We start from the raw sequence: 10,737 nt of genomic DNA, 5'->3' as shown, positions 1-10,737 counted from the left end.
GTCTAGTCAGTATAACACCAGATATAACCATTTGGTGACTTCGTAATTTGTGAACAGCATTTTAAGATTTCATAAATATATAGCAATCTGAACTAATAAACAGCACAATCAGTGAGCAGCTTGGACTTCACAGTCATTTTTTTTGCAGTCTATTAATATTGGTTTACATTGTGCTAATTCTATTAGATGTTTTATTAATGACTGTTTCAGCAGTGCAACCCAGAATAAAAATTACCACTGTCGCGATTAAACAGCCCAGTACTGAAGAAGTTAGCTTCATTCACTGGTGGAAACACTAGAAAACATGAAGAGTACAGAAAGCAAACGGTCAGCACCCAAGGCTCACAGGGGGGTTATAACGCTGTAGCTGTTTGGCAAATCTTTGCAGTAAATAACACAACTATGGATAAAGGATGGAGGTAATTTATACCCTTCACAAAGTCCATTATTGAAACACTTACAAAATTTGATAAATATTCTCTTTGTGAACAAGTTAATAGCTAAGCAGCACTTTCATTATATAGGTATGTTGTCAACCATATACTGGGGCAAGGTTTCTTTGAGCAATTAGCTCTTGTTCAGATGATGGAAATGTTTAAAACAAAACGCCCAACAAATTCACAAAGGAAGTGGGCGATAGCATAGCTTGTAGTTTGTGCATTAATCTACAGTGATGCTGTCTGAAGGCAACGTTTGACATTGAAGGCTGGAATGATGGAGTCCATAAGTTTAGTAATGTAAATACATCATGATCACTGTTGGTTGTTGAATGACAAACCTATGAGATGAATGTTATAGATCAGACTTACGATGATGCAAGTGGAGTTTCTTGGTTCACATCATTAGCTGGTTAACTTTTTTTCCTATCTCCTTTTTAATGAATACAAAGTGTCAGCATTTGGTCCACACTGCTCGAAAAACACTTTCTTCACATGAAGCTGTTCTTGAAGATCAATGTCCTTGGCAAGTTTTACAACACATTTGCCTGAAGTAAGGCCTCACACAGAATTTAAATTTTAGCACCAGTGGGCAATAGGCCACTTTATTCACATCCTTGCATTCTGTGGGAGGAAAGCAAATTGTGATCAAACTTTGGCAACGAGATACTTTTACTAAAAATGTGCAGAGGAAACACAGTGAAAATTATATTATTATTGTATCATTCTCTCTAATACAGAACATGAGTGGCTCATTTACGTAAATCTGACATTGTGCAACAGGTGGCAAACCTTCGCAGTGAAAAATATTTTGAATGAAATGTAACCTGAAGTGCTACATAATGCAAATATAACAAACCACTGCCTTATAAAGTAATTAATTAGTCTGACAAAATATTTCACGAGATCTATACATGGGCTTCAACTTAAAATATACTTCTAAAATACAGGTTTCTTTTGCTCCATTTATTATGCTTTTTTTTGTCTTAAGCTACATTTAAAATTTTCAGTTATTTATTGAAAATTGAATTACAGCTGGTAATTCGTACCGTTGTCTGAACCATGGTACTAAGATATAGAGTGATGGTAGTCTTGTGGATGGTGAGGAAGGTTGTCTAAGACTATAGCAGTTGGAAAGTTGGACAGAGCATTGGCAAATGGAATATAATCCTGTCAAGTGCAAGATGAAGTTAGAGTCTGGACATTTACAGTAAATGGGAGGGCACTAAGTAATGACAATGAACAGAGAGACCTGGGGGGCCCAAGACCATAGTTCCCTGAAAGTGGCAACACAGGTGGATAGGGTGGTGAAGGCTGCATCTGGCATGCTTACCTTTAAAGGTTGGGGCATAGAACATAAAGGTTGGGACTATATATTGCAACTTCACAAAACACTGGGGTATTGCGTGCAGTTCTGGAAGGATATGGTTGCACTGGAGAGGGTGCAGAGGACATTCACCAGGATGTTGCCTGGATTGGAGGACACTAGCTATGGGGAGAGATCGGACCGGCTGGGCGTGTTTTCCCTGGAGTGAAGGAGGCTGAGTGGTGACCTGATATGAGTATATAAGATTATGAGAGGCATAGATAGGGCCCATGGTAGGGGTATAAAAAAAAGAGGGTATAGGTTTAAGGTGAGAGGTAGGAGAACTAAAGGGGATCTGAGGGGTAAGTTTTTTTATACAGAGAGTGGTTGATCTCTGGAATGCACTGGCACAGGAGGTGGGGGAATCAGATACAATCACCACGTTTAAGAGGCATTGAGACAGACACTTAAGTAGGCAATACAGACCTAACGTGGGCAAATGGGATTTGTGTAGATGGATGCAAAGATCAGCATAGATGTGGTGCGCCAAAGGGCACAGTTCTGTGCTCTACAACTCTATGACTCTGTTCCACAGAGAGAAGTGGAACCTCTCATGTTAATTCATCGCTCTGACTTCTGTACTCTATGCAATTAATTCTTCACTGAAAGCCAGCCTGTCCTTTACAGGTGAATTGTAATGCAATCTACTATGTTTCATTCTTTTTTTTAAACAGACAGAATATAGAGTCCCTTGAATCTTTGGGAAGTCCCTAAAAGATAAATTTTCATTCATTTATTATAATAAAAAGAAACTCCAGGGACATTTTTATTTAAAGGGTAACTGTACTATCACATTGGAAAAGGTTGGAGCAGATCTTCCGCCTGGGTGCTTCTACTTCTGTCAGATTTACCATGTTTCCTCAAGGAAATCCTCAAGTCCAGAGCTGATGCAAGCTTAAGATATTGCAGGATCTTCATCCTGGTGCCTACACTGCTGGCTGCCCTTGCATTGGGCTGATGGGCTCTCCAAGGAGTCCAAAGGGGTAGCATGAACACCTACAGATTTCCCAGCCATCAGCCCAGGAAATCCACTCACTGAGCCTGTAGGATGAGCTCAACTACAGCTGCCCCATTGAAATGGGAGTGAAGACATGGCTGCCAGAAGAACAGTAAGTAGATCTTTTTAATTTAATTGGTTTAAATGTATTTTTGTGTGTGTGTGTGTGTGTGTGTGTGTGTGATTGTGTGTGCGCGCGCGCGCGCCACTTGTTACAGAGTGCAGATACAACAGAGTGTAAAATCTGGGTTAGGGGAGAGCGTGGGAATGAAGTAAGTGGGGTTGGGGGAGAGAGAGATGTTGCCTTCTCCAGTACTTGAGCTGGCTTGTGTTGGCTTCACTCAGTCTGTCTATTTTAAGGTTATAAAAGTATTTAAAAACAGTGCAACTAACTTTTGATACTTAAAGTATTTAGCTAACAAAACAAACTATCATGTGAATAGAAATTTAAACAAATTAAAACTGGATAAAATTGGCAGGGAACCAGCTGCAGCACATACGAGTTGGTGGAATTAAGTGAGATTCACAGCAACCACATTTGCAGCATGTGGCTTTCTAATTTAATTTAATTGGTTTAAATGTATTTATTTGAGTGTGTGTGTGTGTGTGTGTGTGTGTGTGTGCACATGCATTTTCATTTTTATAATTCTACTTATAGTTTTGAGGAACGTTGGCTCAGGGTTCTTGAGCTGAGTGTTAAGTAGCAGATTGCAATGCATCAGGGAGAGACAAAGCTACTTTGTTTTAGGGGGCAGACATACCCCTTGGGTTAGGGAGCAGCTCTTTATCTGAATGCAACATGCATTCATAATGAGATAGTGAGACTGAAATCACAAATAGAGATAAATCAATATAATCTGAGACGTGACTGTGGTAACCACCACTGGGAACTGAATATGCCAGGGTACTTAACATTGCAGAATAGAAAAGGATTTGGGATGAAAAGGAGGGATGGAATAATATAGGATGATATTAGGACATAATAATGTGAGACATTAAACAAATATATTGCATCTGTGTTGACTGTGGAAGACATAAAGCCCACTAAAACAGTCAGAAGTTGGGGTGGCGGTGGAGGGGGGGGGGGGGTGGGAGGGAGAGAGGAACTCCAAATGGTCATTGGCATTTCAGAAAAAGAACTAGATAAACTAATGGAAGTAAACGCTGATAATTCCCTAAATAATTGGCTGCAGAGATAGTCAATGCATCCCCTAGATTCTGGAATGGTCACAGCAGATCGGAAAATGCAAATGTAACACCATTATTCAAGAAAGGAGGGAAGGAGAAAACAAGGAACCAGGGGTCAGTTAGCTTAATATCTGCCAGTGGGAAAATACTAAAGGCCATCATTAAGTTTGTAATAACAAGCCACTTTGAAAATCATTATTAAATTATGCAGAGTCAACATGGTTTTATGAAAGGAAATCCTATCTGACAAAGTTATCAGAGTGCTTTGAGGATGCCAAAAGCTTGGTGGATAAAGTGAACCAGTGAGGGTAGTATAAATGGATTTCCAAAGGATAGAATGCCATGTAAAAGGTTACAAGCTGAGACATGGTACTAGGGTAGTATGTTAGCACGTACGGAGGATTGGTAAAGGTACAGGAGACAGGGAGGGGAGGAAAGGGCTATTTTCACATTGGTAAGCTGTAAGTAGTGGATGGCCATAAACAGACCTCTTCAATTTACAATTTAAATTAAGGGCTTATGTGAAGGCACAGGGTATATTATACCCATTTTCTGATGATGGAGTCACACAGCAGGAAAACAGGCCCTTCGGCCCAACTGGTCCATGCCGACTGTGTTGCCCAGTGAGCTAGTCCCATCTGCCCATGTTTGGCCCATAGCCCTTTAAACTCTTTCCAGAGAGTTGGGAAGTTAAGTTGTGAGGACCAAAAATCTGCACAGGAATATTGATAAACTAAGTATATGGGCAAAAAGGCAGGTGGAATATTGGGGTGGGGTGTAGTAGATATGTGAAGCGTAAAACTAATGAATGCCGGTATGAGCTCTTGCAATAAACTCTGAAGGCTGCAAGTACAGCAAGTAATTAGCAAGAAAAATGGAATATCATTTTTTTTTGCTCGAGGCCGGAATATAAAAGTGGAGCAGTCTTGCTATAACAGTCTGGTAAGTTGGTAAGATCACAAGTGAGCTTCTGTGGAGCTTTTATTTCCTTATTTAAGGAAGTGTAGACATGCAGTGAGGAGAGGGTTCACCAGACTGGTTCCTGGGATAAAGTAGTTACCTCATGAGAAATAAAGACAGAAAATACTGGAGGCATGCAGCAGGTCAGGCAGCAGCTGTGAAAAGAGAAACAGAGCTAAAGTTTCAGGTCAAAAACAAAAGTTAACTGTTTCTCTTTCCACAGATGCTGCCTGACCTGCCAACTAATTCCAAAATTTTTTGTTTTTATTTCAGATTTCCAGCACCTGCAGTTTTTCTGATTTTCATTGCTTATAATGAATGATTGGGAAGATCAGGACCTTAATCTCTGGAGTTTAGAAGATTAAGAGGAGAGCGAGGGGGCGACCTGCATATAAAGTTGAGAGAGGCATAGACAGTGTGGATGGTCAAAGTCTTTTACCCAGGGTGGAAATATCAAATACTAGAGGGCATAGATTTAAGGTGAGAGGAGGAAAATTTAAAGGAGTCTTGCAAGGCAAGTTTTTCATAAAGAGAGTGGTAGCTGCTAAGGGAGGTAGTGAGAAATACAAAAGTAACATCTAATAGGCATTTAGACAGGCAGAAGGAAAGGCAGGGAATGGAGGGATATAGACCACGTCCAGGCAGATAGGATTAGTTTAAATTGGCATCATGGTCAACACAGACATTGTGGGCTGAAGGGCCTGTCTCTGTGCTGTATTATGAGAGATGACTTCATGAACACATACAGGCTTGACATGTAGTTTGACCTGATGGGAGTGTTTAGAACTAGGACACACGGTCTCAGGATAATGGGATACCCATGAGGAGGAGGAATGAGTGGAGGAGGAATTCTTTCTCTCGGAGAATTGTGAATCTTTGGAATTCTTTACACATGAGAACTGTGGATGTTGAGTCATTAAGTGAACCCAATGCCAAAGTAGATGGTTGGACTTCAGCAGAACCAAAGGTAACGGGGATCAGTCAGGAAAGTCCAATGATTAGATGAGGCATGATCTCATTGAATGGTGAAGCAATCTGAAAGTATTGGATGCTTGAAGAACAGCATTACATTCATTAACCAGGAGCTTTATAGCTTTCTGGATTAAATATTGAGCTTAACAGTAATAGCAGGAAATGCTGGAAACAAAGTAATAGAAAGATATAGCACGGAAACAGGCCCCGCAGCCCACAAAACCTGCAATGACCATCAACCACCCACTTGCACTAATCCTACATTAACTTCGTTTTCTGTTCTCCACATATTCTCATCAACTTCCCCCAGATTCTTAGAACACAAGAAATAGGATCAGGAGGAGGCCATCTGGCCTGTCAAGTCTGCTCCGCCATTCAAGAACATCATGGCTGATCTGGTCGTGGACTCAGATCCAAAAAGATGCCTTTCCCCATAACCCTTAATTCCCTTACTATGCAAAAATCTATCTAACAGTGTCTTAAATATATTTAATGAGGTAGCCTCTACTGCTTCCCTGAGCAGAGAATTCCACAGATTCACTACTCTCCGTGAAAAGCAGTTTCTCCTCATCTCTGTCCTAAATCTATTTCCCCGAATCTTGAGGCTATGTACCAGTGGAAACAACCTTCCTGCCTCCATTGTATCTATCTCTTTCGTAATTTTATATGTTTCAATAAAATCCCCTCTCATTCTTCTGAATTCCAGCGAGTATAGCCTTAGGCAACTCAATCTTTCCCCATAGGCTAACCCCCTCATCTCTGGAATCAACCTGGTGAACCTCCTCTGCACCGCCTCCAAAGCCAGTACATTTTTCCTCAAGTAAGGAGACCAGAACTGCACACAGTATTCCAGGTGTGGCCTCATCAGTACCCTGTACAGTTGCAGCATAACTTCCCTGCTCTTAAATTCAATCCCTCTTGCAATGAAGGCCAACATTCCATTTGCCTTCTTGATAACCTGTTGCACCTGCAAACCAACCTTTTGTGATTCATGCACAAGCACTCCCAAGTCCCTCTGCACAACAGCATGCTCCAATCTTTCACCATTTAAATAATAACCTGATCTCTATTGGTTAACCAATCCTCTATCCATGCTAATACATTATCCCCAACTCCATGCATCCTTATCTTATGAATAAGCCTTTTATGTGGCACCTTATCGAACGCCAAGTATACAACATCCACCTGTTCCCCTCTATCCACTGCGCTCATTATATCCTCAAAGAACTCCAGTAAGTTTGTCAAACAGGACCTGCCCTTCCTGTATCCATGATGTGCCTGCCTGATGGAACCACTTCTATCCAGATGTCTAGCTATTTCTTTCTTAATAATAGCTTCAAGCATTTTCCTGACTATAGACTTTAAGCTAACTGGCCTATAGTTACCTGCCTTTTGCCTACATTCTGTTTTAAACAGTGGCGTGACATTCACTGTCTTCCAATCCGCTGGGGCCTGCCCAGAGTCCAGAGAATTTTGGCAAATTATCACAAACGCCTCTACAATAACTTCCGCCATTTCTTTCAGTATCCTGGGATGCATCCCAGGAGGACCAGGGGACTTGTCTACCTTTAGGCCCACTAGTTTGCTCATCACTACCTCTTTAGTGACAGCGATTGCATCGAGGTCCTCACCTCCCATTGCATCCATAACATCTCTCTTTGGCATGTTAGATGTGTCCTCCACCATGAAGACCTACACAAAATAGTCGTTCAAGGCCTCGGCCATTTCCACATTACCCAATATTAATTCCCCCTTTTCATCTTCTAAGGGACCTACATTCACTTTAGCCACCCTTTTCTGCTTTACATAATATAAAAACAGATAGTAAAGGTTTTTATAACTTTGTGCTAGTTTACTTTCATAATCTATCTTCCCTTTCCTTATTGCTTGCTTAGTGGTTCTTTGTTGCTTTTTAAAGTTTTCCCAATCTTCCACTTTCCCACTACTCTTGGAGACTTTGTATGCATGAGCTTTTAGTTTGATGCCTTCTTTTATTTCCTTTGTTATCCAAGGCTGGCTCTCCCCACCCTTCCTGTCCTTGCTTTTAACTGGAATATACTTTTGTTGAGCACTGTGAAAAATCTCCTTGAAAGTTTTCCACTGTTCCTCAATTGCCCCACCGTATAGCCTGTGTTTCCAAGCTACGCTAGCCAACTCCTCCCTCATCCCGTTGTAGTCTCCCTTGTTTAGGCATAATACATTGGTTTTAGGTCGAACTATTGAACTCTCCATTTGTATGAGAAATTCAATCATACTATGATCACTCTTTCCAAAAGGATCCCTAACTACAAGATTGTTAATTTTACCTGTCTCTGCACAGGACCAGATCTAAGACAGCATTTTCCCTTGCAGGTTCAGTAACATGCTGTTCATGAAAGCTATCACGGATGCATTCTATGAAGTCCTCCTCAAGACTGCCTCGACCAACTTGTGGAAGTTAAAGTCCCCCATGACAACTGCTGTTCCATTCTTACATGCATCAAATATTTCTTGGTTTATTGCCTGTGCCACTGTAATATTATTCAGTGGCCTATAGACAACTGCCACCAGTGATTGTTCCCTTCATCTTTGACTCACTGACACAAAAGGGCTAATTCACAGCAGCCAATTAACCTACCATCCCACACATCTTTGGGGTATGGGAGGAAACCGGATCACCTGGAGGCGTTCACAGGAAGAACGTGCAAACTCCTCCAGCCAGCACCCAAGGTCTGGATTGCCCTGTGTCGTAGCAGCTCTACTCGCTGCACACTCACTGCTCCGGGGGCATTTGTAGAGCAAGAAACAGAGTTTACAGGACAAGCTGATGACATGCTGAATATTTCTAACATTTTCAGTTTTTGCTTTAGATTTTCCAAACCAGACTTTTGCATTGAGTTCCATAATTTCAGATCTTAACCACTTCTCCCAGTTTTTTTTAGACAATAGTGATGAAGGGTCTCGGCCTAAAACGTCAAAATTTCCCTAATGGATGCTGTCTGACCTGCTAAGTTCCTCCAGCACTGTTTGGGTATTGCTCCAGATTCCAGCATCTGCAGAACTTCTTGTGCCTCAGTTGCTGATAATGTTCTGTTGTTGCTTACAATGGTGCTAAAATCATCTTTCACAACTACTTGGCTTTTTACCTGGCAGTATTTTCCCTTTAAATTACTTGTTTCCTAACCTTTTACAGATCTTTCCTTTTACTCCCTCCCCTCCCCAGTTTCCCTCCCTCTAGATCTGTTTTAAACCTGTGAAATGAGTAGCATTTGCCTTTCTGAGGAACAGACAACAGTCTGAAACACTGGGCTAAGTCAAAATGAAGTTTGCCCTGAACAAATGCATTACGGAGTCCAACAATGGGCTAAATCCCCCAGCTCTCAGACCCTACAACTTGTGATGCAGGTTGGGGATTTCAAGCCTGCAGAATAGAGGGCAAAGGGAAAGGTAAGTTATAACTGCTTTAAGTAATTTGCTTAAGTTAAATCGAGTTATGTGTTTTGATTAAGTTTTTAAAATCTTTTTAAGAATTCATAATTTGTTTAAATTATGTGTCATATTTATTTATTTAATAATTTCCAAACGTCCCTGAATGCCAGTTTTTAGTTTGATATTAAATTCAATGACAGCTTTGTTAGAAGGGAAAGCTTTGGCCCCACCTATACAGGTTCTATGTCATTATTTGGATCTCAGCACCTGACTTGAGGATGTGGGAGGCTGCTGAGATAGGCCCTCTATATCTAGCCCAGGTAAGTGCGGATATTCTAGTCGGTGGGTCGCTCCAACTTGGTCTGCCCCATTAGCTCTGTCCCTTCCACAAATGCCACCTAATCTGATGAGTATTCCCAGCATTTTCTGTTGATATTCTAAGCAAGTTACTTACTACCTCTACTGCCTTCTGTAGAACATTTAATATTAATTTTCCAGTATAATCATTATAAGGATAGATACAGAACTATGAAACAGAACTAAAACTGTAGAGTCATACCTTCTGGATTCTCAGTTGGAAGAGCTTCACATCTGCTTTCACACTGCTGCATGGCTGTAGGCTTGAAGGACTCTGGACATTCCATGGATGGCTGACCAATGTACGTCAAGCACTGAACCGTCCTCATCTGCTGACCCAGACCACACTGAACAGAACACTGAGGAGAAGAAACAGGATACAGATGTTATTCCAAGCAAGTTGTAAGAAGGGATACAACTGTTCAGTAGCCCCACACATCTGGATGCAAGTTGTCAGCAAGTGTCCATTTGGTGGTTCTATAATGTACTACACATTAATGCAGAGTGCAGTGAGGCATACTCTCTACAAACAAGATGAATGGCCATTTTAAGTTCTTGGTGAGATTGGTTGATAGTTGAATATCATGTCGGATTTTAGGAGAACCACCCCCTTTTAAAAACAAGTGGGCATAAAGAACTTTGTTTTTAAATATCTCATCCAAAAGGCGAAACTCAAAAAAGTAGCACCACCAGAACTGCACTGATATGTTAGCCTAGTCTCTATGCTGGGTTTCTGGATGTGTTTTGATTAATTTTTTAAAAATCTTTTTAATAATTCATAATTTTGTAAACTCATTTATGTCAATTTAATAATTTTAAGTGTCTCTGTCAGTTTTCAGTTTGATTTTAAATTAAATTATAGCTTTGACAGAAGGCTTTAACAGCTCAATTCTACCACCTTGTACCAGAAATGAACCCGTTATTAGCTGAGCTGAGCTTGAGCTGATATTGCTGTGAGGAGGCTGTGGGCAGATAGTGCACCCACAAAGGTGTGAGGCCAGGTTGATCTTAATTGTTGGCATTGTTTTACATTTTAAACCTCAGTCCTGGAA

General features: G+C 40.9%; 1 protein-coding gene across 1 annotated transcript in view; it reads right to left on the bottom strand.

Annotated features, from left to right (window-relative positions):
- Positions 1-951: 951 nt before the first annotated feature.
- Positions 952-10,737, bottom strand: part of adamts10 (ADAM metallopeptidase with thrombospondin type 1 motif, 10) — a 131,124-nt gene continuing 121,338 nt past the window's right edge. Inside the window, exons 23-24 of the mRNA XM_052038309.1 lie at positions 9,888-10,044; positions 952-1,061 (exon numbers count right to left, since the gene is read on the bottom strand). Coding sequence (XP_051894269.1) covers positions 952-1,061; positions 9,888-10,044 — 267 coding nt within the window. The remainder of the gene's footprint in view (positions 1,062-9,887; positions 10,045-10,737) is intronic.

This window comes from Pristis pectinata, chromosome 24 (genome assembly GCF_009764475.1).
Source record: "Pristis pectinata isolate sPriPec2 chromosome 24, sPriPec2.1.pri, whole genome shotgun sequence".
Taxonomy (NCBI): Eukaryota; Metazoa; Chordata; class Chondrichthyes; order Rhinopristiformes; family Pristidae; genus Pristis; species Pristis pectinata.
Note: the sequence above shows the minus strand (reverse complement) of the source record. Positions and strands in the feature narration are given on the sequence as shown.